The following is a 27,135-nucleotide window of genomic DNA, read 5'->3' as shown; positions in this document are numbered from 1 at the left end:
AATGCAACGCGCGAAACCGTCCCCGGCCTTCTGATTGGTCCTAACAAGACTATGGCGCCCGTCCAATCCCCGCAATGCACTGCGCGGCTACTCCGCTCGGACCAATCAGGAACGGGGAAAGGATTTCGCGGGAGATTCTTCTCTCGGCGCTTTGGATTTCGCGGGAGGTTTGTTCCTTTGGGCTACGGGCTGCGTGAGGGGAAGGAGTATTCGGAGCTGAGCTCTCGCTTGCGGCCTGGAGAGAGGGAAGGATCGCGCGCGGTTTTGTAGCTGTTGTGATAGCGGAGATCTCTGTGATTCCAAGCCATGTTGTTTCGCTCTGTGGTGAACAAACCTCTCTTGGGCTACGGGCAGAAGGGTGAGTAACAGAGAGGGAATCGCTGCTCATGGCCTACATCTGCCTTTCACCAGTCTTTCACCCTGCTCCTCACTGCTCTATACACAACCAACAGCCTGACAGACCTGTGTCTGCTCTTGGTTATTATTTACACACATCTGACGTGTATTCTGATAGATCTGTATAATATGTTTGTAGATATCGTTGTCATCAGTTGTGCTTAGTGATGTCACTTGCTCTAGTGATGTCACATAGTGACGTCACATAATGACTTACTGTCACTTCTGTACCCTCTTGTATTCTAGACTTCTGTGTTGAGTTTCACCTTGGAATTCCATGACCGGTATAACTGTCCTTGTCCTTCAGCGGTTTTCCTTTTATTTCTATGGGATTTTGAAAGGCGTATTTATCAAAGCATGAACTTTCACTTTCTACCATTGATAAATACTCTCCTAAAAATCCCATAGACATAAATGGAGAGTGGCGGAATTTCACTGTAGAGGGCCGTCATGATCTCTAACTCTTTGAATATTAGGGATTCACCGAATCCACTATTTTGGATTCTGCCGAAGCCCCAGATCCTTTGTGAAAGATTTGGCTGAATGCCGGATCATAATTTGCATATGCAAATTAGGGATAGGAAGTGGAAACCTTTTTACTTGTTTTGTGGCAAACTTCCCTCCCTGCCCCAAATTTGCCTATGCAAATTTGGATTTGGTTCGGCCTGGCAGCTGAATCCTGCTGAAAAAGGCTGAATCCTGGATTTGGTGCAACTCTAATAAATATACCCAAAGGAGTGGGTGGGCTGTGCCGGGCCCATTGCTTGTCATCATGCCAGTGGCCCCCTACCTTTGTCATGTTGTACAAGTCTTGTTATTCTCTATCAGTATTTCTCTTGTTTGTTTAAAAGTTGGGAAAATGTAAAGCTGTCCATGGCAAGCAGCAGCACCTCTACATTTCATCAGAATTGATTCCTATAGTGCCAGTAAGCTGTGCAGACCTTTACGATACAATCATTTAAAGGGGACCCGTCACCCAAATAAAAACATTCCAAATCCTATTTTATCACATTAGTCAAGCAAAATTAACTTTAATTACACTATATAAATTATTTGAATCTTGTTTCCTTCAGTCTGGGAATTCATAATTATAGCAAGCAGGAAGCAGCCATTTTGTGGACAGTTTTATTAAGGCAAGTCTTGCATCATCTCAGAATCTATTTTGTGCACCAGAATGGGGGACCTGATGTCCATTTCCTTGCCCTGGCTACACAATTAAACAGTAAAGAGAACGGGGGAATGTGTGGAGAGCAGTGACATCTAGGAAGTGCTGAATGGAAAGTGAAAGTAATTGTCTGCCCCACCTCTATGCCACTGGCATAGAGGAGGGGCAGACAATATTTGATTGACAGCTGAGATTTTTAAATGAGCTTACAACAGCTATGAATGCTTTAATAAAAAATAGAATTTGGATTTCATGTTTAATTTGAAAAGGACTTTTATTATACAGATTTTTGTGTCTGGGTGACAGGTCCACTTTAACAAACAAGGGTTACACATGCAAAAAAAATAAATAAAAAGGATCAGAGGGGCCTGTTTACTAAAGTTAAATGCCTTTGCTGATCTTGCCACCACTTGTGTCTCCGCAGAGGCGAAAGGGCCCGGACTGGAACTCCTGAGTTCTAACAAATGGCAGAGGGGCTGCTGTAAGATGCCAGACACTCACTATCTAGTGGGCCTTTGGGGGGGGCTGTTTGTATGGGACCTGTTATCCAGGATGCTTGGAACCATGGGCTTTCCATAATTTGTATCTTCATACCTTAAAGGACCAGTAGCATCAAAAATTTAAATTGTTTTGAAGTAATAAATATATAATGTAGTGTTGCCCTGCACTGGTTAAACTACTGTTTGCTTCAGAAACACTAGCTTAGTTTATATAAATAAGCTGCTGTGTATTCATGGGGGCAGCCATTCAATGGACAAAAGGCTCAAGTTACACAGCAGATAACCCTTGCTGCTATCTAGCGCCTATGTTGTCGGCAGGATAGCGGTTATTGCTTTGGACAATTGACCGCACTAACTTGTTTTTCAGATGATGCAACTTTATAGGATCTAGAATTACATTGGCTCATACTTGAATTATCTGTATGTATGTGTCTTACTAACAGTTCTCTCCTTTCCACACAGGTGCCCCTTTTACCTATCCCCTTCAGTCTCTGCTACAGTGTTATCAGTGTGTTAAACAAGATGAACATATTTCATATGGGGAGCTGGGAATGCCTGTGCCACCTTTTGGATGTGCCTTTAGTACAGGTAACTTTTGTCATCACCACTGATCTTTCAAATAAATGATTGTTGATCTGCTTTATTGTAAAGAACGTACCTGGTGGTCTAGTGGGGGGATGGCAGGTACGCCTGCCGCCCCCTTGGCGGGAATGCTCGCCGCGACGCGCAGCCTCCATTAGGGCGCCGGCATCTTAGACGCGCGCGCCGCATTCTTGGGGGGATTTAAAGGCGCAGGCGCGCTGACGTAATGACAGCGCACAATGGCGGGAAATTCAAGAACTATTTAAATCCCATTAGGGCTGTGGGACCTTGCCCGTGATAGGAGTTTGTTCCTGGTGCTTCCTGAGCTTTGCTAATCCTGTTTTTGAACCTGTTTGATTCCTGTTGTGACCCCTGCCTGGCTTTTGACTATTCTGACCTCTGGATCCTGACCCTTGCCTGATTACCAACTACCTCTTCTGATTAACCCTGTGATTGACTTCCTGGTTTGACCCTTGCCTGCCTGACTACATTTATGCTCTGCCTGCCCCGACTACTCTTTTGCCTAAATGCCTTGTACTACGACCTTCTGCCCAAAGACTTTGCTTTACAGTCGTGCCCCTCTGTCTATCAAGAACCTATTGCCTTGCACCTCTCGTTTAAGTCCTGGTGGCATCCAAGTAGCTGAGGGCTCCTCCAGAAACCAAAGGCGGTCACACTACAGGTGAAGCACGAGCCGAGACCAGGGTGCTTGGCATTTGTTCTGGTGTTGGGTGCCGACCGTTACATTTATCTGTTGGGCCATACACATATTTAGGAAACCTTTTCTGGTTAAACAGGGCTACTGTACTGTTTACCATGAGCAGCATTCCTGTGTGCTTAGAGTGTGAGCCTTCCATGCCCTGAATACTTTCCTTCTGGGCCTCCTATGTGGGGAGAGGCAGTGTTTGCCCAGGGTAAAGAAAAATTAGATGGCGAGACAGCACGAGATATTCTGATTTTACATTCCAACATCGAACTGTTTAGTTCGTGCAATAAATCCATTGGTCTTGTAAGACACCAAACAATTATGTGCAAATAACCTGGCATAGAAATACAAGGGCATCAACATGTATTTTTCTTTATTTGCAGTCCCGGACATATCTCATGTCCTTGCAGTTGCCAATGAAGAAGGCATAGTCAGACTGTATGATACAGAGTGCCGTGATATGCAAAGGCTTCTTATGAAAGGTAAGAACTTGGGTTCTACACAAGCAGCCATTGTCTGTTACACCCAATGCTTGACAAAGGGGTTTGCCCCGAAACGTTGCACTTCCGGTAATAAAGCTTAGCAAGGTTTTCACCTGCATTCGCAACTTGTGTGCCAGTGTGCCTTTTTCTCAGTATCAATTTGAGGTTGCCGGTTACCTCTATTACTGAGCACCAAGTGGATTTGGATTTATCTGAAAAGACAGGTGTGCGGGAGCAATCACACATTGTTACACCCAATGGCACATGTAATAGTTCTAGTATTGTTTGATTTCTACTTAAAGTGACACTAAAAAACTACTTTTTAGAATATGAATGTACATTAAAAGTTACCTATAGTTCATGCTGATTTTTTTTGGTTTGTATTTGTAAGTAATTGTTAGTTGAAGTTCTTAAACCTGACTGTTTTGCCAACCTGACTGTCCCATCTCAGCCTGTCAGTTAAAGTTTCTAATGCTAACGGACTCCTGCTGCGCAAATATGGCAGCCCCATCATAGGCAATCACAGGGAGTCAAATAGGTAATGTAAAAGCATTGGGCAAATACTTAAAATTATAAGAAGTCAATTTTATGGTAGACTTAAAAAAAAAAGTTCCATTTCTGGTGTCTATCTCTTTAATGTTTCCTTTATTATTTCGTAGAATTCATGGCACACACCAATGCTGTTTTTGACATTGCCTGGGTACCTGGGGAACACAAGCTAGTAAGTTGGAAGTCCATCTGTCCCCATGTCTGTCATCTGTTTTATCCAGCAACGTTGCATGGTTTCTCTTTTGATTCCTATTTTTTGCTTTTAAAGCACAGACTGATTCAAAATAACTACTTTTACAACTCTTATAGTATAGTCTCCTAGAGTTCATTTTTGTGTCTGGATCAATTCCGTTTCTTTATATTTGTCGATCTTGCTCCAGAACCTTTTCAGAAGTTTATTTTCATTGTTAAAGATTTCCTTTCCTTTTGTCAACTGTCATCCGCGGGTCACAAGATGCATATTGCTGAATATCTCCTTCTAAACCCATGTGACTTTCTCATGCCCAAAGAGTCGGTGTTGGACAATTTCTGCCTTTTTGGATTGACATTGATGTTCCTCATTGCAAAGCAGGTCTTAGTATTTGCCCTATGCATAGGGTTGTAGCCAATCATATATTGACCACAGGCTTGCTAAACATCTCCTGTATGGGGAAAAAGTTAATAAAATGATTGTGGATTGCATTATCATTGGACATCCCCTTTGCCTAATATCAATTGTATGTTTTTAGGGAGAACAACACACAGATCTACTAGTATCTACTTGTGGCTACAGAATGCCAAAAATCCTTCCATAGACAATACTGAGAATTGCCTCTGCTAAAACACATGTAGTACCCTATCAAAGCTGATTATCACTAATTGCCATCTTGTTCACAGTGCAGTACATATTTTGCTCCATATTCTCCAATCACCAGTCCTACTTTTCTTGGGTTATCTGAGCTCTTGTATACATCATGTATCATAGTAGCAGTAATAGTAGTTCTCTAATATTCCCACCCTCCCTGTATTTTAGGTTACAGCTTCAGGGGACCAGACTGCAAAGCTGTGGGATGTGATGGCTGGGGAGCTTATTGGAGAGTGCAGAGGACACCAGTGCAGCCTGAAGTCTGTTTCCTTCTCAAAATTTGAGAGAGGTAATTTACCACTTTTCTTTCTGTTTTGCCTGTGGTTGCACCAAAAGCCACTATCTTTGTACTGCTGTTGTATTGTATTTTCTTCAGGTTATAAGGTCACCTAATGCCATTATATGTTGATTGTTTTATGCTCCATTTAGAACAAATACAGGTATGAGACCTGTTATCCAGAATGCTCTGGACCTGAGGTTTTTCACATAACGGATCTTTCTGTAATTTGGATCGTCATACCTTGTCTACTAGAAAATCATGTAAACATTAAATAAACCCAATAGGCTGGCTCTGCTTCCAATAAGGATTAATTATATCTTCGTTAGAAAAATGAAATATTTTTTAAAAAATTTGGATTATTTGGGAAAATTGAGTCTATCGGAGGCGGCCTTTCTGTAATTAGGAGCTTTCTGGTTAACTGGTTTCCCGATCAGGAATCCCATACCTGTATTATGTATCTGCTATTGCTCGAGATTCCTACTGTCTTGTACACATTGTTCTAATTCACTCAGAACCATGCACATTGTTTTTACCGCAACTCTTACAATGTCTTGTTTTACTCTAGCTGTGTTCAGTACTGGAGGGAGAGATGGAAACATCATGATGTGGGACACTAGATGCAGTAAAAAAGGTATGCTCATAATCTTATATGTTATATATAGCACTCTTGCATATATTACAATGCATTAGAAGAGTCATAACTGCTCAGCCTTAAACCAAGCTTCAGTTTGCCAAAGAATGCCCAATAGTCACTGCTCTTTGTTAGCATCTAAAGCTAATTTTGTGTTTGTAACATCAGCAGTGTTTTTTAGAAAATGCTAATATATTTGAATGCAAATTTACTGTGCCTGCAGGGCTGAAACTGGGAGGTCTCTTCTTTTTTTTTTTTTCCTAGACGGTTTTTACAGGCAAGTAAACCAGATTACTGGTGCCCATAATGCCATTGACAAGCAGACCCCATCCAAAATGAAGAAAAGGAAGCCTTCCATAAGAGGTCTTGCTCCTTCAGTGGTAATAAATCATTTCATAAGGTCTTTGTTGTAAGCAACAGTATACTGACGTGTATTTCAGCTATATGTGTCACAAGGATATTTAGCCTTTTGAAGGACATGTAATCAGTGAACAGCCTCTATGAAATTTTTAGATACCTGACACTCTGGTTGTTAAAAGGTTAACAGGCTGCAGCATTTCCTTAAAGGGGAACTAAACCCCCCTTTAGCCAAAAGTCCCTACTGGCCCCTTTACCTGCATAGTTTTACCCCTGAATTGTGTCCCTTCTAGAAATACTGACCGCACATGCAGAGTCAGGGCAGCAAAGTTCACGGGCACCATCTTCTATCGATTCAGATTTAGCTAAAGGGGAGTTTAGTCCTCCTTTAATCACTTAGAATTTCTTTTCCTCCTCCAACCCACTCTGTCCCCTCCCTCGGAATTTGCTTTGGCTGTTGGCTTATGAGCATGCTCAGTTCTTCTCAGCTCAAATCACTAAACACACACTCCAGTCTAACAGCCAATGAAGAGATCGCATTGCTGGTTCCCATAGAAAATCTGCTCTCGCTGTCTGATCCTATTTTTCTTTTCCTCCTTACCACGTCTCCTAAGCTTAGGTTAACAATGACAGTGCTCAATCCCAGCAGAACGTTTTATCAAAGTATGTTGTGCCTGTGTAAACATGTGGTCTGTATTGCATACATGTCCTGTTTGCACATGATGATGTGTTGGAGGGAAAATGGCTGCCAGGTGAAAGCTGCTATGTGATGGTGCTTGCAAATGGAGAGGTTATATGCAATACAAATGATGTCGCTTGGGTGGGGAAGATATGCCCAATTTATATTCATGGTAGCAAAATGTAGGCTTTACATGTCCTTTTAACTACAGCCCCTAGACCTGTCCTTTTAACTACAGCCCCTAGACAACATCTGTGAATTGATTAGAGCAGTTCTCCTGGACTGATAACGAAGTGAGGCAATAACATTTACCAGTATGTAGTTCCTGTAATAACGTGCTAAGGAAAGTTGGGTACAACTCTTAGGAGTGATGCAATTTGGTAGGCACCCACCCCAATGAATCTCTTCAATAAATTTGGACTCTGGGTTGATGCACTGGTATATGGGGGTGCCATACACATTTTTGTCTAAATTCTAAGTGTTTCCTTGCGCTGCCTTGACCAGGGCTGACGTGATTACAGTGTTTTTGCCAACTTTGCTATACTTTTCATGCAATGATAGCCCATAGCAGGGCTAGGAAGCAGTGGTGATCTTGCAAAGCACCCCAATTGCTTCAAGTCTCAGTAGGGCTCAAAGAATATTAAAATATATTATGTAGAATTCAGAGTAGTGTTTAGTGTGATGTTGTTTTTGGTTAGAAAAATCTTAAGAAAAATAAACTATAATCCTTTTAGCATTGTCTAGTTGGTTCTTGGTCTCTTGAAAAACTAGGTTTTTTTTTTTATAATGTGGGAAATATTCCCCTATATGTGTCATGAGTTTTAATTCTTGTTATCTTCCTAATCTTTGGTTCTATTTTAGGATTCCCAGCAGAGTGTGACTGTGGTAATCTTTCAAGATGAATACACTATTATCTCTGCAGGAGCAGTAGATGGGTAAGTCGGTCTTACAGCTCTTCAAGTGCTATTCATGCCTGTTGCTTTTGAAAAGTGCATGTCTTTTCTCCATGCGTGCAAAACCCATTTAATTCAACAGGTTAAACCAAGGAGTATGGTTATTAAATCTCCTTTTCACAGTTACATGCCATTTCTTCCTGCATTAGTTCCTGAGTTTTAATCGTATAACTAAAACCATGTTGAAAATGGTTGCCTTTCCATGGAGCCTATTGATATCACAGAGTATGAGAAATATGCATGCATGCATCTCTTCTGCATGTGTGCTTCATTGGTCACCCAGATTAGAGCACTTTCATAATATATCAATAAGCCATAGCTGTAAGTCTCACCTTATGTGAGTTAACTATGCTGAGAGTGATGGAGGGGCTTGTGTTTAAAGTGGACCTGTCACCCAGACATAAAAAGATGTTTAATAAGTCGTTTTCAAATTAAACATGAAATCCAAATTCTTTTTTTATGAAAGCGTTCATAGCTGTTGTAAACTCATTTAAAAATCTCAGCTGTCATACCTCTATGCCTTGGCATAGAGGCGGAGCAAGCAATTGCTTTCACTTTACATTCAGCCCTCCTCACATTCCCCCAGTTCTCTTAACCATTTAATTGTGTAACCAGTGCATGGAGATGGACATCAAGTCCCCCTTTCTGGTGCACAAACAAGAATTTGGGACGATGGAAGGCTTGCCTTAATAACAGTGTCCACAAAATGGCTCCTGCCTGCTCACTATAATTATGAGTTCCCTGACTGATGTAAACAAGATTCAAATAATTTATACAGTGTAATTAAAGTTTATTTTGCTTCAATAACATGATAAAATAGGATTTTTTTGGGTGATGGGTCCCCTTTATATGAAGCCCTTCAAACTAAACCTATCTTCTACTTACATTTGGTTTTATACACGTTTATTTGAAGTCGAAGTGGCTCTGCAATAGTATGCTGGTGGCCGTAGGCACACATGACCAGTGCATGGATTCTCCTGTTTTCACAAATACTACAGCTACTCAAGTTTAGCTGAATTCCATTTTGCTTATATTTCAGTGTTGTCAAGATTTGGGACTTGAGGAAGAACTATAGTGCTTATCGGCAGGATCCTGTACCAGTGAAACACTTTCCTTATCCTGGAAATAGCACACGCAAACTTGGTATGTACGATTTATATATATATATATATATATATATATATATATATATATATATGTGTATATATATATATATATATATATATGTATGTAGAATTTTGTTTTAAAACATATAAAACATATACACATGCCAAATAAAACTCATGCCATTATCTTATTTGTTACAAGATGTTTAGAATGTGGACCTTGAGGTGGTGCTTCATTCAATGTTTTGGTTGGTATATCAATCAGCATAAGCACTGTATAGGTGCCTGTTTATCCATAGGGGGTCCTCCACCTCTCAAATTTATTAACACCATGAGTTAGCCATATTAGAGTCCATATAAATTTATATTTGCAGTATTCGGTGTTCACGTTTGAGTACCATGGCCCCCTAGTCCTGCCTCCCACCAAATTCTTTCAAATTTTTTATGCAAACCTCTGGCTAATAGGGTGAGCTTAATAAGGGGTAAGTTCTAATTCACCAGTGTGATCCAGTTATGTACCATGGGGGGTATGTAAGATTTTTGATCATTGTTTTGCTAAACACTGTTAAAAAAAAAAAAAAAAACTCAAGGGGGAACTATCAGGAAAATGTGATGAGCTTCATCTGATGTATTAAAACTTCTTAAATAAAATCAGTTAAAGGAAAGCTACCCCCAAAATGAGTACTTAAGCAACAGTTTATATCAAATAAAGTGGCATATTAAAGAATCTTACCGAACTGAAATATATATTTAAGTAAATCTTGCCCTGTTACTTCTCTGGCCTTGAGCCACCATTTTGTGATGGTCTGTGTGCTGCCTCAGAGATCACCAGACCAGAAATACTGCAACTCAAACTGTAACAGGAAGACATAATGGAAGCAAAAGATAGAACTCTGTTAATTGGCTGCTGTGACTTAATGTGTGGTTTGTTTGTTTGTTTGTTTTGATTGCACGCACCATGAATCGTAGGGTCCCAAGAGGCGGCCCTTAACTTTTAAAATGGCAGTTTTATATTTAGGATTACCCAATGACACATACTCCTAAAAAGTATTATTATGAAAATGGTTTATTTACATGAAGCAGGGTTTTTACATATGAGCTGTTATATGCAATATATTTTTGTAGAGACCTTCAATGTTTGGGGGGGGGGGGGAATAGATTTGCTTCAAATTGTGCACTGTTAATCTTCACTAGACCACCCTTATGGGGCCCCTGCATGAAGACTGAAGATTTGACTGCGGGGTGGGGAAAATATTTAAAAGTAATTTATTTGTTTTGATGAGATGAAGCTTTTATTCATTTTGTGATAGATCACCCTTAAGGACTCTGGCATACTTCTGGACAGTATTAAATCCAGATTATTCTCCCAATGCTTTTTTTTTTTTTTTTTCCATAGTATGATTTTTTTTTTCCCTCCAGGGTATTCCAGTCTTGTACTTGACCCAACTGGCACTAACCTATTTGCAAGTTGTACAGATGATAATGTGTATATGTTTAATGCAACTGGTTTAAAGACTGATCCAGGTGAGTAAATTGATTATTTGGAAATTCTGCAATTAAACATTGTTTCTGTTCAAAAGGTCTAGTGTTAGTAGTAGGGTGTGTAGTGGATGGGGCTTTTCTCCTTGGGCGTTTAGTTCTCCTTTAACACTTGTAGGCATATTTACCAGAGAGTAAAAGATGAGTAACACCGTTCCCCAGAGGGGAAATCCCCAACTACTTAGGTAGGATTTCAGGGTGAAAGTTGTTTTCTCTATTTCCACCCTCATGGTGTATTATCTCTGATCCCTTTCAATACTTAGATACTTACAGTAGATACTGGCAGTGTTTGTTTTGTGTCCCAAAAGACTTCAATTTTAAAGACTTAAAGACATTTTTATGATGTAGTTTTTGACACTGTTTATACTGCAAATAATTTACTCTACAATATAAAATTTCATTCCTAAGTGTATTTTTTTGTTGTTGTAATATTGGTGTGTAGGTGCATCTCAGGTCATTTTGCCTGGTCATGTGCTTTCAGAAACAGCCAGTGCTGCACTATGGAACTGCTTTCTGGCAAGCTGTTGTTTCTCCTACTTTAACTGAATGAGTCACAGTGGGACCTGGATTTTACTATTGAGTGTTGTTCTTATATCTACCAGGCAGCTGTTATCTTGTATTAAGTAGCTGCTTTCTGGTTACCTTCCCATTGTTCTGTTGTTAGGCTGTTGGGGGGGGGGGGGGGTGGTATCACTCCAGCTTGCAGTAAACAGTGACTGAAGTTTATCAGAGCACAGGTCACATGACTGGGGACAGTTTGGAAACTGACTATATCTAGCCCCATGTCAGATTTCAAAATTAAATATAAAAAATAAATCTGTTTGCTCTTTTGAGAAATAGATTTCAGTGCAGAATTCTGCTGGAGCAACACTATTAACGGATGTATTTTGAAAAAAACATATTTTCCCATGACAGTATCCCTTTAATTTAACTGCATACTTATCTTATTGAATCTCTGCTAAGTGAAATTAAATGAATTGTTCAGTGTAAAAATAAAAACTGGGTAAATAGATAGGCTGTGCAAAATAAAAAAAAATTCTAATATAGTTAGTTAGCCAAAAATGTAATGTATAAAGGCTGCAGTGAGTTGATGTATAACATGTCATTCAGGACACTACTTCCTGCTTTTCAGCTCTCTTGATTTACACTGACTGGTTACCATGTTTACCAGGCAGTAACCAATCAGAGACTTGAGGGGGGGCCACATGGGTCATATCTGTTGCTTTTGAATCTGAGCTGAATGCGGAGGATCAATTGCAAACTGACTGAACAGAAATGTACCATGTGGCCCCCCTTCAAGTTGCTGACTTCTGGCTGTTTTATTTATCTGTTCACTCCAGCCTTTGTATATTAAATTTTTGGCTAACTATATTAGAAACATTTTTTATTTTGCACATTTTATCTAGTTACACAGTTTTTATTTTCACACTGAACTGTTCCTTTAATGGCATGCTTTATTCCAATACTGAAAGAGTTCTATAGGCCCTTTATTCCATAATTCATGTATATAATGGCTGGATTCTTATAAGGCCGTCGTGTGAAGAGATCTATGAAGAACTTTGAAATGTTGAGACCATTGATATGTCTTGGAGAGCTTATGTCACGCCCAGAAAATTTTGGTTGGACTGCCTTACCTATTTATTTATTACTTTTTCCTGAGATTTTTAGCATAGACCGACAGCATACACTTTTGACAGGCATCAAAGACAAACGGATTAGAGAGTTGACGAATTGCTGTGTATAGACTTTTCCACAGTTCAGTTGGTCTTTACCAAGTTAATATACACGATGTCCCTTAAAAATATAATTTGCTATGGCAGGATTTCTAAGCTTTGTGTGTCTGTGTGTCACGTAACTATTTACAGATCAGAGACCATTTTATTTTTTGTTTTTTTCTAATACAAAATACAGCCTAGAAACATAATACCATGGAACAGCAGAGGGCGTCTAACACTTGTAACTGATATTTTCTCATTAAAGCATTGGATTGGATTGCCCCTTCCACACATTCAAAGAAGAGCAGCCCTACAAGCCTGTAACTGCATAGTGAAAATATTTTCTTTACATTTAAGAGTTCCTTGCTTGTTTTTGTACAGTCTTTAAGTTTATAAAATGAATTTAATTTTCCTGTAAGCTAGGTTGGCAACTTTGCTTATAACATTTCTAGATATAGCCGTGCTTTAGATAAGCTTACGGAATTCTTATGAGAAGCAAATGCTTCTACTAAAATTAAAACAATTTACATTTAGAAAATTTTTGGCCACATTTTGTTCATTACATCATTTCTTGTCCAGCTAATGCTGTATTTCCTATTGGATCTTATGGGCCATGGCCTAAAACTTGGGCTTCTTTACATTCTCAATTCTCAAACACTACGTTGTCAGCTTTCTTTCAGCCTAACTGATATCAGGCCTGAGACCTGCCAACAAGTTGTACACAGACATCATCATCAATGTATCTCTCTCCTGCTGGCTCTACACAGTCCCCTATTATGACCCAATTGTTGGCTTGAGGGCAGCGCATTATTAGTGCATATAAGCAAGCCTCTGCACTTCTGTGCATGGGATAAGCCAATGGGGATGGTGCTGCATCCCAGCACTGCTGGATTTTGTCTTAAAGGAACAGTAACACCAAAAAATTAAAGTATCAATGTAATAACAATATTATGTACTGTTGCCCTGCACTGGTAAAAGTTCTGTTTGCTTCAGAAACTTTACTATAATTCATATAAACAAGCTGTTGTGTAGCCATGGGGGCAGCCATTCAAGCACAGGATACACAGTAGATAACAGATAAGTACTACTATAGTTTATATAAAAAAGCTGCTGTGCCACCATGGCTACACAGCAGCTTGTTTATATAAACTATAGTAGTACTTATCTGTTATCTTCTGTGTATCCTGTGCTTGAATGGCTGCCTCCATTTCCTTTAAATCAAAATCCAGCATTGTTTTATCCCATGCACAGTACAGCAGGGACTTGCTTATATGCACTAATAAGGCTCTGCCCCCAAGCCAACAATTGGGACATACTAGAGGTCTGTGTAGAGCCAGCAGGAGAGAGCTGAATCAACTGTCTGATGATGTCTACTAAAAAGCTAGAAAGTCTAGACTTAGGCTAGTGCTTAAAGATTTCTTACACAATAGAAATAACCAACTTTATATAGTGTGGAGCATTTCTTTTAAAATTGGACATTTTATAAATAAATGATTAAATGGTAAGGCACACATTTGGCACCTGGTATAGGAGGTAGCAATTACTGCTCACCAGTCTGAATAATTCTTTGCGCCAAACTACTAGACCTGGAACAAACTATCTCTTGTTACATTACACAAATGTGCTTTTATTTGCTAAGGGGTTATTTCTTTTAACAGTTTCCATCTTCCGTGGTCACCAGAATTCTACTTTCTACATTAAGGCAAGTGTCAGTCCAGATGGTCAGTTTCTTCTCAGCGGCTCCAGCGATCACAGTGCCTACATCTGGCAGGTATGTTTTGTTTTGCAAACATAGCAACCGTTGCAGTCTAATAACCATGTTCTTACTATTGCGTTTCTGTAAAATCTTATGCCACTGACTATCAGCCAGGAACGGATGCCAACTTTAAACCTGTAGCCCTCCTCCTGTTGCAGATAGGACATCCCAGATGTATAAGTGCAACAACTTTGCCATGGCTTCTGTCAGAAGCCAGAAATATTGAAATTGAATTAACTAATACAGGCATGGGATCCCTTATCCGGAAACCCATTATCCAGAAAGCTCCGAATTACAGAAAGGTCTTTTCTCATAGACTCAATTTTACCCAAATAATCCCAAAAAAATTTTTCTTTCACAATAAAACAGAACCCAACTGAGATAATGATTCCTTTATGGCACAAAAAACAGCCTATTGGGCTTATTTAAAGGAAAAGTAAACCTTAAAAATAAGTGAATGTAAAATTGATAAGGATGCTAAGCACTTTTGCAATGTACATTCATTGTTTTTTGTTTTTTTTTAATTCCAAAATATTAAAGGATTTATGCTCTGTTAAAGGACCAGTAACACAAAAAAACATTTAAAAACATTTTTTTTTTGTACGTAACGGAAAAAAAAAACACCAAGACACATTTAACTTTAAATTCGCAAAGTCTTTATTAAGAAATAACTTGCGATTCTCCTCTTACGCTCCTCTTCAGATCCGTGATTGGTCGACGATCCATTGTGCAGGGCCCGATTTCTCCTCCCTCCCTTCTATAGAAGATAGCCAGGGGAGAGAAACCGAGCGCCACCAACTGGTCATTTTCCGACAAGTCTGACCACCAAGTAGTCAAGAAGTTGTCAGTAGAAAGAAAGAGGCTGCTCTGGTATTCTTCTGCTTAGGAAAAAAAAATTTGAAACCTTTCTCAAATCTTTCCTAACAAGACAATACATCAAACTAACCCTTCTCCTGACAACTTCCTTGACTACTCGGTGGTCAGACTGGTCGGAGGTGGTGCTGTTGTAACAAAATTCATCCATTTTAACAGTACATGTATCCTTTACAGTGATACTGACACTAAAAAAAGTTATTTTCAAAATATTAATCTACATTAAAAGTTAGGTCATGTTGATCGTTTTTTGCAGATAGTCCTGCTTTTCTAAGTAATTGACTCTTGAAGTTCCTATACCTGACTGTTTGCCAGCCTGACTGTCCCTTCTCAACCTGTCAGTTAGAGTTTCTAATGCTAACGGACTCCTGCTGCACAAATATGGCAGCCCCCTCATAGAGAAACTGGGTAGTAAGAAAAGTAATCTAAAAGCATCCGGCAAATACTTTTATGGCAAAATTATAAATATCATTCAAAGACAATGTTATTATAGATAATAAAAAAAGGTTATTTTCTGTTTAATATCTTAATATCTTGGAATTAAAAAAAAAAAAAAAGAATGTACATTGTAAAAGTGTTAAGAATAGCTCCCTCGTCAATTTTACATTCACTTATTTTTAAGGTTTACTTATCCTTTAGGGTTTACATGATTTTCTAGTAGACTTAAAGATGCAAATTATGGAAAGATCCATTATGAATAAGTTGATTTATTTTAGCATGGATAGGTATCGATTTGTAATAAATAGGGATGCACCAAATCTACGATTCGGTTTCGGCCAGGATTCGGCCTTTTTCAGATGGATTCGGCCGAATCCTTCTGCCCATCTGAACCAAATCCTAATTTGCATGTGCAAATTAGGGACAGGGAGGCAAATCGTGTGACTTTTTGTCACAAAACAAGGAAGTGAAATTTTTTTCTCCTTCCCACCCCTAATTTTCATATGCAAATTAGGATTCTGTTCGGTATTCGGGTCTTTTGCAAAGGATTCCAGGGTTTGCCGAATCTAAAATAGTGGATTCATTGCATCCCTATTAATAAATGGGTTGTAGATAAATGAACATTAGTCTGATGTTAGGTGCAAGCTTTCCCCAGCCTTCGGTTTTGCCATGGTTACAAACGAACACAAGAGGGAAATGCTGCCAAGTGTCACTAGGCTGATCACTGCCTTTATCTTTGACATGAAATACGCTTATTTATAAAAGCTAAAAGTCTTCTGCTTTCTCTGACCACGACAACATGTGTGCTGCGGAATCTATCACCTACCTTGGCACCAGTGACTTGGAAGTCTTTCTCAGCTGTTAAGCAGATGATTCTTCCTCTTGGCCTTTAGTGTTAATTGCAATCAGACTATTAAAATGTCTATCAAACAGAGCGGTGAGTCATAAATGTCACTGCCTTTGAAGCGGTAAAGGGGAATCCACTGCCTTGTTTTATGTCCTAAGGCTAAATTTGTCCTGAGCTGATTGTACTACAAAGTGGTATTTGCTGATCTGGGTAGTACCATGAACATGAAGAGTTTATTTTGGAGCTGAAAGGGTGCTATGGTCCATTGAGTGTGGGATATCCCACAGTGCCTGCCTTTTTTTTCTCTATCTAGGACAGTTTTATACTATGACAGATTCTTGAGAGACTAGGTCATACAGGTGTACATCAATCTTTTCTTTTTCTCTGATCAACACTTTTGTATGACACAATGTTTCTTTTAGAGATTCTTGAAAGAGCACAGGCATGTGTTAGTGCTCGGGGCAGTTCTTACTCAGAAATAGGTATCATTACTCATCCTTATAGAGGATTCTCTGACTTGTTTGTTGAAATAGTGGTCGAGTTATAAAGTAGAAACTTAGAGAGATGCTACTACTTTTTTAAGCACAATTCTTCTATAACTAAATGAGTATAAGGCACTGGTACATTCTTATTTTTTACACAAAATGTCTGCTTTAAGTGTGTCTGCAGCTTATATCATATGGGGAGGTGATACAGGTTTTGTTCTCTTAGAAATAGATTAAAACCCCCCAATTTAGCATATGAACGCTGATCACCCAAGGCATGATGTTATCCTATTAATCATCCCTGGAGTTTGTGCTCTTTGATCATTAGGGTTTTCATTTAGTTGACAAATTTCAACTGACTTTATATTCTTTGACGACGCAGGAAAAAAGTCAACCCCCCCACCTTTAAAATACATGGCTCTATCTATGACCTGTATGGTATGTGAAGAAATAGTGAAATGACGGGCAGTTTACGGAGATCCAGCGACTTGTATATAAAAGTGTTAAAAACAAGAGTGAAGTGAACAACAATTTCTAACACTTCAATCACTGATGAATGTCTAGCGCAGCAAATGTGTCCCTCCCTCAGATCTGTTTCTAGTTTATAGAATAGTTACAGATCTTTGTGCCATTGTGATCCCAGCGTATGATATGAAGCTTCCTGTTTGTTATACAGACATCTGTTCTTTTGGCTTTTGTGGTTCACTAATGATTGGCTGGTTGCTTCTTAACCCTTACAGCTGCCGAGCGCATTATAGGAAGGAACACAATCTTGTCTTTTATTTTGATAATACCATTCTATGTTTTCCCCCCTTACTTTTCAGTTCAGGCATGGGATCCGTTATCCAGAAAGCTCTGAAATAAAGGAATGCCATTTCCTAGTCCTCTAATGGAACAGGAATCTCATGGCCAGCTTTAGGGCAGAGACAAACACTCAGATTCAGGGAGAAGTCACCCAGCGACAAATCTCTGCTTCGGGGCAACTAATCTCCCTGAACTGCCTCCAGCCAGCTAGAATGTAAATCTCTGGCAGGGTTGGCAAACGGTGCACTTCTTTTATGAAGTCGCCCCACGAGGAAAACAAAGTGCTCCGAGTGCTATCCTGCAAGCCATTTAGATTCTAGCCGGCCGGGAGGCAGTTCGGGGAGATAAGTCGCCCCGAAGAAGAGGAGATTTATCTGACTAAATCTCTCCTTTAAGGGTAAGGGCACATGCGAGATTCGGGGAGATATGTTCACCCGGCAATAAATCTCCTCTTCTTCGGGGCGACTAATCTCCCCAAACTGCCTCCCGCCGGCTAGAATGTAAATCACAGGCGACATGGCAATCGCTGCGCTTAGTTTTCCGAAATACAGGGACATTAGTCGCCCTAAAGAAGAGGCTATTTATCGCCGGGCGACTAAAACTCCCCAAATCTTCGTGTGTGCCTTACCCTTAAAGTAGGTCATTAAACAGGGTTGTTCACCTTGCAAACACTGTTTTTCAGTTCTGTTAGTTTCAGACTGTGAGGCGACTTCGGAAAACGAAGTGCCGCGAGTGCCATACCGCTGGCATTATAGCCGGCGAGATGGTAGGGGAAGGCAGTTCGGGTAGATTGACGCCCCGAAGAAGAGGTGATTTGTCGCCAGGGCGACTAATCGCCCCGAATCCGCCCGTGTGCCCTTAACTTTAGAAAGACATAAGAACTTGAAACTTTAAAGGGATACTGTCATGGGAAAAAATTTTTTTTTCAAAATGAACCAGTTAATAGTGCTGCTCCAGCAGAATTCTGCACTGAAATCCATTTCTCAAAATAGCAAACAGATTTTTTTATATTCAATTTTGAAATCTTGACATGGGGCTAGACATTTTGTCAATTTCCCAGCTGCCCCAGGTCATGTGACTTGTGCCTGCACTTTAGGAAAGAAATGCTTTCTGGCAGGCTGCTGTTTTTTCTTCTCAATGTAATAGAATGTGTCTCAGTGGGACATGGGTTTTTACTATTGAGTGCTGTTCTTAGATCTACCAGGCAGCTGTTATCTTGTGTTCGGGAGCGGTTATCTGGTTACCTTCCCATTGTTCTTTTGTTTGGCTGCTGGGGGGGGAGGGAGGGGGGTAATATCACTCCAATTTGCAGTACAGCAGTAAAGAGTGATTGAAGTTTATCAAAGCACAAGTCACATGACTTGGGGCAGCTGGGAAATTGACAATATGTCTAGCCCCATGACAGATTTCAAAATTGAATATAAAAAAATCTGTTTGCTCTTTTGAGAAATGGATTTCAGTGCAGAATTCTGCTGGAGCAGCACTATTAACTGGTTCATTTTGAAAAAAAATTTTTTTCCAATGACAGTATCCCTTTAATATGAGAACATTCCAATTCTAAATTCCAATATTAGAAAAACTGTCACAATTAAAAGCTAGAAAGTAATTGGAAAAAGTCTGAAAACAAAAATGTGTTGGAAGGTGAGCAACCCCTTTAAAGACACACTCCTTCTCAATCATTCTTGGAAACTGATCCCATAACTGGATCTTCTGCATTTCGTGACAGATCTGTAAACGTTGTAAACGTGTGCATTTTAAATAGGTAGTGTTGCAAGCAACTGTGAAAATTGCACAATTTGAAGTATTTTCTGGCTGGAGAATAGGACAGGTGTAGTCATGCACGGCTCACATTTGTATATTATTGACTTTGTGTGTGTGAGTCGGGGGGGGGGGGGGTCTGTATGTTTATCTTGCCTGGGTAGATTGTTGAAGAGAAAGTGATGTGCATTTTCCTAAATAGAACACATAACAAATGGAAATAAAAGGTCTTGTTTTTTATATACAATATATTTTATACATGTTATAGATCTACATGTTTTTTTTTTTTTTTCAAAGGGGAAGTGAAACCACACAGAATTTCTTCCTGGGCCTGATTATAATCAGCACCTTTTTTTTGCATCATTGTTTGTTCCAGCCTGTACTTGTTTGTAAATGTATTTTTATTTTTCTCAGGTGTCTGATCCTATGGCTGCTCCGGTCACCCTAATGGGACATTGTCAAGAAGTCACCTCTGTAGCATGGTGCCAGTCAGACTTTACAAAGGTTCGTTTTCTGAAAGATTTTATCCCTAAGGGCAGAAACACACAATGCTATTTCGGGAGATTAGTCGCCCAGTGACAAATCGGTTCTTCGGGCGACTAACCTCCTCCGAACTGCCTTCCCACCGGCTACAATGTAAATCACCGGCGGGATGTCACTCTGATCGCTACGGCTTTCCGAAGTCACTTAAAGGTTCCTCATGAGACAACTTCGGGTGACTTTGGAAATATATTGGGGCAATATAAACATCTGATTGGCCCCCAGTGCTTTTGTCATAAGTGATGGATTACGGTGGTTTTACTTTGGTTTTAATGACCGAAGAGTTGCACGTGGCCAAGATTCACCCTGAACAGTTTTTCTAGCAATAGAAGAGAGGGACCTCTGAGCAGCTAGAGATGTGTGTGCACCTACTTGAATAATAGAACAGTGGTCTATTATTGGACATTCTCACCCTTCTCCCCAACTGTCAAATTCATTTCTCCATAAGGATAATGCTGCTCTTTTAACTTTATATAACAAAAGTTCAGATGTCGTATACTTGCACTTCCCTGGCATATTCCTCACATCAGCTGCAAATCACCACCATCCATGCTGGCACCCTCAATATGCCGTTACTTGGGTCACAGACCGCCCTACTTTTTTGCTGGATTAGCTTCCTCTGGCTCCAAGCCTAGCTAGCTTAAAGGAGTGGTTCACCTTCAAGTTAACTTTTAGGGTAAGGCCACACGAGGAGATTTGGGGAGATTTTGTCGCCTGGCAACTAATTGCCTACTGAGGCAACTTTGGGCGACTATTGAAAACGCATCACCGCGTGTGCTTTAGCGCAGGCGACTTTTCATTGTAGGGAAAACACGCTGAGGCAGTTCGGGGAGATTGTCGCTCAGAAGATGAGGCGATTAGTCGCCAGGCGACAATCACCCCGAATCTCCTTGTGTGAACTAACCCTTAGTATGTTATAAAATGGTCAATTCTAAGCATCTTTGCAATTGGTCTTGATTATTTTTTTTATTTATTTTTTTTTAATTTGCCTTCTTACGCTTTCCAGCTTTCAAATGGGGGTCACCTACCCCATCTAAAAGGAATGCTCTGTTAGGCTACAAATCGATTGTTTCTATGTTTGTTACTATTTATATTTCTATTCAGGCCTCTCATGTTCACATTCCAGACTCTTGTTTGAATCAATGCATGGTTGCTAGGGTAATTTGGACCCTAGCAACCAGATTGCTGACACTGCAAGCTGTAGAGCTGCTGAGTAAAAAGCTAAATAACTCAAAAACCACAAATAATAAAAAATGAAAACCAACTGCAAATCATCTCAGAATATCACTCTCTACATCATATTAAACATTAACTCAAAGGTGTACAACCCCTTTAATTACATGTATATTTTACTCAGTGTTTGTAATGCTATTTTGAGAGTTGCCAAATAAGGGACACAATAAAACTTGTTTATTAACTAGATTGTGTTGTTATTAGTGTGCCCAACAATACACCACTGTTCTATTGTTCAACTACATGTAATTATTGAGTGTGGAGCATCCCCCATGTTTACAAGCTATTGGGGACCTATGATTATACCTCTTTCAATTGTCTTAAAGGAGAAGGAAAGCTGCCGAAGCAGTTTATTGCCAATAGATTAGCCACAATAGTGCAAGCTATAACACGCAGAATGTTTTACAATACCGAAGTGAACCGCTCTAGAAGCTCTGTTTGTTTAGGATAGCAGCTGCCATATTAGCTTGGTGTGACATCACTTCTTGCCTGAGTCTCCCTTCTCACTCATAGCTCTGAGCTCAGATTACAGCAGGGTGGGAGGGGGAGAGAGGAGCAAACTGAGCATGCTCAAGCCCTAGTCCTGGAGGTTTATGCTGAAAACAGGAAGTCTGATACAGAAGCCCATGTTTACACAATAGAAGGAAAGAAATGTTGTGTTTCTTTTGACAGAGGACTCAGAGCAGCATTACTTTGAGGGTTTACTGGTGTATTTATATAGACCTTTCTGATAAAGCTTACTTAGTTTTAGCCTTTTCTTCTCCTTTAAATACTTTATGGTGTGTGTGTGTGTGTGTGCACCTGCCTGCTTCTCCTTTACGACTGAATATTATAACAAAACTGTCCATGTTATTTGGCTTCTGGTCTTACTATACTTGCCTCTTGCATAGATTGCCACATGTTCTGATGACAACACAGTGAGAGTATGGAGACTAAAGAGAAGTTGTGAGGACTCTTCTGAATCGGATAAGAGAGATTCTGTTGGCTGGGCCTGCAAGAAGAAATTTGAGCCTTCTTCTATGGGTAAGATTTTTATTATATAATTGGCTGTGTGTACAGTGCTGCCATTCAACAATGCCTTTAAATCATTTATTTAGCAGAATGTGGCACACATTGTGCGGAATAAATGATATAAAGGCATTGCCGAATGTATTGGTGTGCTTCCTCCCTATGAAAAATTGTTTATGTACTGACTCCACTGCCCTGATTTTGAGGGAACCAAAGCCAAATAAAAATCAAATACCTCAGCAGAACATAGGGCTGAACAAATAGGAATGGACTGTAGATTATCTACATATACATTATGTCTGGCCGAATGTGGTGTTGCTCTACACTAGCGTTTTTGCTTCAGAAAGACTACTATAGTTTATGTAAACAAGCTGCTGTGTAGCCATGGGGCAACCATTCAAGCACAGGATACACAGTAGATAACAGATAAGTACTACTATAGTTTATGTAAACAAGCTGCTGTGTAGCCATGGGGCAACCATTCAAGCACAGGATACACAGTAGATAACAGATAAGTACTACTATAGTTTATGTAAACAAGCTGCTGTGTAGCCATGGGGCAACCATTCAAGCACAGGATACACAGTAGATAACAGATAAGTACTACTATAGTTTATAACCTAGCTGCTTGGGGGCAGCCATTCAAGCACAGGATACACAGTCGATAACCGATAAGTACTACTATAGTTTATATAAACAAGCTGCTGTAGGGGCAGCCATTCAAGCTGTAGAAAAGGCACAGGTTACATACAGATAACAGAAAAGCCCTGTCCAATACAATAGTCTTTTGTTCTTAGAGACAGCATTGCTTCTGCCAGATATCCAAAATTGCTTCCAACTCCACAGCTCTGCTTAAAATTGGGCTGTAAAACGAAGATATTAATCAGGAGATTAAGAGCTCCTACTGGTGACCAGGAAAGAGTGATCTTCACCTGTCACTGTTTTTGCTTCCTTGCTGTTGCATTAATGCTGAACCCCCCTTTCTTTTTCTTTTCTTTAGCTGCAAACCTCTGTACACCTGGAAAACCTTCAGTCATGTCAAGCAGTTCACTTACATCTTCCCCAACTCCAGCCTCGTGTGCCCCGAGCAACACTGGAGACCTGCCCATGCCCTCTAGTACTCCTATATCTGCTTTGTTGCCAGATCCTAAACTGCAGACTCCCAAAAGGATTAATAATGGAGGTTTAGGGGTGTCTCCAAAACAGATGTCCTCTTCAAAAATGTCAATCAAGGACTGGGTCACCCGCACTCCAAAGTCATCCACAAGGACCGATACAAAGACACCCTCTCCCCGCAAAGCCTTCACCCCTGTGGAGCAGTATCCAAGTGTATCAAGTGCAAGAGTGCAACTGCCATATGAAAAGAGGGCCAAAAGGCGCCTGGAAACCAGCAGTGAATATGCTGAACACGTCTGTCCCGACAATTGCAACTGTGTGAGGGAGTTAGAGCCTGGACTGAAGAAAGCAAAACTGGATGTGTGTTTCATTGATAAAGAGAGAGACAGTAGCGATGACAAATGCCTGAGGCTGTCAGACTTGAGTAAGGGATTTGACCAAGAATTGTCTCCCAGTCCATCAACATCCCTCCATATGAATGCTACAGAAAATCTTCTTCAGTTAGGTCCTCTTTCTGAGCTGAAAAGTGTCTTATTAGATAAAGAAAACAGTTCTCCTGAGAAAAACTGGCTCTCTGCCTTAGGACACAAATTTAAATCTTCCCCTCAGAATAAAGCGAGTGGCAGCCCTTCATCTAGAACCAGCACCACTAAGAAACAACAGCCGAGGAATGCTCCCAATTCACCAGTGTCTGTAAGTATCATTCTGCAATATAATCCATTAAATCAGAATTTGGGGCTGCACACAATTGGCATATAGGAGCTGATCAGAGTTTAGTAGATTAGTGTAGTTTCAATTTGGAAGTGGAAAACTAACTGATCAGATTATTGTTGTGATCTGCTCTCGTAGAGGCATCTGCGTGTATATTATCTAAGTGGGCCCCAAATTGGTTAGGATATCGGCTGTGCCATGTTGCACCCAAAAAATAACAAAGGGGCGGAAGGAGTTTTTTTTTTTTTTTTTTACAGTGAGAGCTGTGAAGATGTGGAATTCTCTCCCTGAATCAGTGGTACAGGCTGATACATTAGATAGCTTTAAGAAGGGGTTGGATGGTGTTTAGCAAGTGAGGGAATACAGGGTTATGGAAGATAGCTCATAGTACAAGTTGATCCAGGGACTAGTCTGATTGCCATTTTGGAGTCAGGAAGGAATTTTTTTCCCCCTCTGAGGCAAATTGGAGAGACTTCAGATGTTTTTTTTTTTTTTTTGCCTTCCTCCGGATCAACTGGCAGTTAGGCAGGTTAAAAAAAGTAAAAAGGTTGAACTTGACGGACGCGTGTCTTTTTTCAACCTAACTTACTTTGTTACTATGTAAAGGTAAGTCTAACAAGCCGTCTAATAGTATTGCCTAAATAGGTTTTCAGATGGGCAGTTTTTTGAGAGAATGGAAACTTGAACCTACAGAAACATGTTTGATGCTAAATTGTGTGATAATTGTTAGTAGTTGGACTGGGGTTTGTGTGGTATTTTAAATGCCATTTTGGTGAGATCTGTATATTGAGTATCGAGCATTAATTGGATATGCTTGTGCCACGCAAATAACATGTTACATTACATATATCTGAACCAGTTTCTATTTTTGTACAAACTTTAGTGTTCCCAATAAATGGCAAACCAAGAAAAGGCTTACTTAGGCTTAAAGGAACAGTAACACCAAAAAAATAGATATGTTAAAGGAATGACGCTATAATGTTGGTTTGCACTGGTACAACTTCACAAAGACTACTGTGTAGCCATAGGGGGCAGCCATTCAAGCACAGGATACACAGTAGATAACAGATAAGTACTACTATAGGTTATATAAACAAGCTGCTGTGTAGCCATGGGGGGCAGCCATTCAAGCACAGGATACACAGTAGATAACAGATAAGTACTACTATAGGTTATATAAACAAGCTGCTGTGTAGCCATGGGGGCAGCCATTCAAGCACAGGATACACAGTAGATAACAGATAAGTACTACTATAGTTTATATAAACAAGCTGCTGTTCAGCCATGGAGGCAGCCATTCAAACACGGGGTACACAGTAGATAACAGATAAGTACTACTATAGTTTATATAAACAAGCTGCTATGTAGCAGGCCTTCAAGCACAGGATACACAGTAGATAACAGATAAGTACTACTATAGTTTATATAAACAAGCTGCTGTGTAGCCATGGGGGCAGCTATTCAAGCACAGGATACACAGCAGATAAGTACTACTATAGTTTATATAAACAAGCTGCTGTGTAGCCATGGGGGCAGCCATTCAAGCACAGGATACACAGTAGATAACAGATAAGTACTACTATAGTTTATATAAACAAGCTGCTGTGTAGCCATGGGGACAGTCATTCAAGCACAGGATACACAGTAGATAACAGATAAGTACTACTATAGTTTATATAAACAAGCTGCTGTGTAGCCATGGGGGCAGCTATTCAAGCACAGGATACACAGTAGATAACAGATAAGTACTACTATAGTTTATATAAACAAGCTGCTGTGTAGCCATGGGGGCAGCCATTCAAGCACAGGATACACAGTAGATAACAGATAAGTACTGAAGAATCCTATTGTATACCACATAGCTTATCTGTTATCTTTAATGTATCCTGTGCTTCTTTTTCCATCTTAAATGGCTGCTTCCATGGCTTCACAGCAGCTTGTGTGTATCATTATTGGGATGGTGCAGAGTCGTTTCAATTAATTAATACATGCAGAGTGTAATGTTCTTCTGCAAAGCATCAAAGTTTTCCTCTGTATCTTTCCTCTTTAGGTGCCAACTCCTCCCGGCTCAATGAGAAAAATCTGCACCTACTTTTTCAAGAAGTCTGAGTAAAGCTGGCCATAGATGGAAAGATTTTTACAAGATCCAATCATTATCGTGAGACGAAGAATATTTCGAAACGATCGTTTAAATGTACGATGTGTCCATCAACTAAAAAGACAATTTCAGGCGATATTGCCAGGAAAACTGAAGGGGAGCTGCCTGCTTGGCCCTGCAGACATAGATTGCACTGGGACCGATAAAGATATTTTTAACCTCGCCGATCAATTTTCTGACAGATGTCAGCCGAAAAATCGTAACATGTACGATCGTTTGAATAATTTCGAAGGATTGGTCGGACTTCGCTGAAATCGGTCGTTTGGCAAGAAAAATCTTTGTGTCTATGGGGACCTTAAGGGAGACATTGTGTACGTTCCACTTCATTCCAAAGAGGGATGTTAATGTTACTTCTTCATTATGTGCTCCAGTGAGCAGGTTTTGTATTTTTCTTTTTAACACCGCACTTTTTTCATGGGACACTACATTTACTTTTTGTCTTCACTAATCCTACAAGGCCTTTTACATCTTTTCCATATATGATGCAGATATGTGCCCAGTGTGGACTTAATGTTTCAGTGTTTTATTATTTTGGGAGGGGGACAGTTGGCAAAAAATGTCTGTAAATAGTTTTGGTATTTTAATACTTTATGTATAGTTGATTCATATTTTAAAAAAGTTTTACATTTTAAATACAGATTATAATGACAGATTATAATGACATCATTTATCTTGTTTTTAATGCCTCAGAGTGAGTGAATTAGATTGTGTTTTCTGTCATGTGACCACTTAATTCTTTGTTCTTGTTCTTTAGCTGCTTCAAGAGACTATTGCTGATTGATCTAAATATCTAGGTGCTTTGACAGATAAAATATTATCAGTTATTGGAAATACTCAATGGGGTTTCATTTTAATAAAGACAAGTACAGGTATGGGACCTGTTATCCAGAATGCTCGGGACCTGGGGTTTTCCGGATCATGGAT

The 27,135-nt window shown here is 39.8% G+C and overlaps 1 protein-coding gene across 1 annotated transcript; it reads left to right on the top strand.

Annotated features, from left to right (window-relative positions):
- The first annotated feature begins 88 nt into the window (after nucleotides 1-88).
- dtl.S (denticleless E3 ubiquitin protein ligase homolog S homeolog) lies at nucleotides 89-26,866 on the top strand. Its single transcript, XM_018264602.2, has 15 exons — nucleotides 89-358; nucleotides 2,524-2,649; nucleotides 3,733-3,831; nucleotides 4,491-4,552; nucleotides 5,393-5,513; nucleotides 6,070-6,135; nucleotides 6,400-6,515; nucleotides 8,033-8,106; nucleotides 9,164-9,267; nucleotides 10,650-10,754; nucleotides 14,143-14,255; nucleotides 19,860-19,949; nucleotides 22,109-22,241; nucleotides 23,227-24,035; nucleotides 26,104-26,866. Exons 1-15 carry the CDS (start codon nucleotides 307-309, stop codon nucleotides 26,164-26,166), a joined length of 2,133 nt encoding a protein of 710 aa, XP_018120091.1. The 5' UTR covers nucleotides 89-306; the 3' UTR covers nucleotides 26,167-26,866.
- The last annotated feature ends 269 nt before the right edge of the window (nucleotides 26,867-27,135 follow it).

The sequence above is a fragment of the Xenopus laevis genome, chromosome 5S, assembly GCF_017654675.1.
Source record: "Xenopus laevis strain J_2021 chromosome 5S, Xenopus_laevis_v10.1, whole genome shotgun sequence".
Classification (NCBI taxonomy): Eukaryota; Metazoa; Chordata; class Amphibia; order Anura; family Pipidae; genus Xenopus; species Xenopus laevis.
This window is presented reverse-complemented; position numbering and strand designations above follow the sequence as displayed.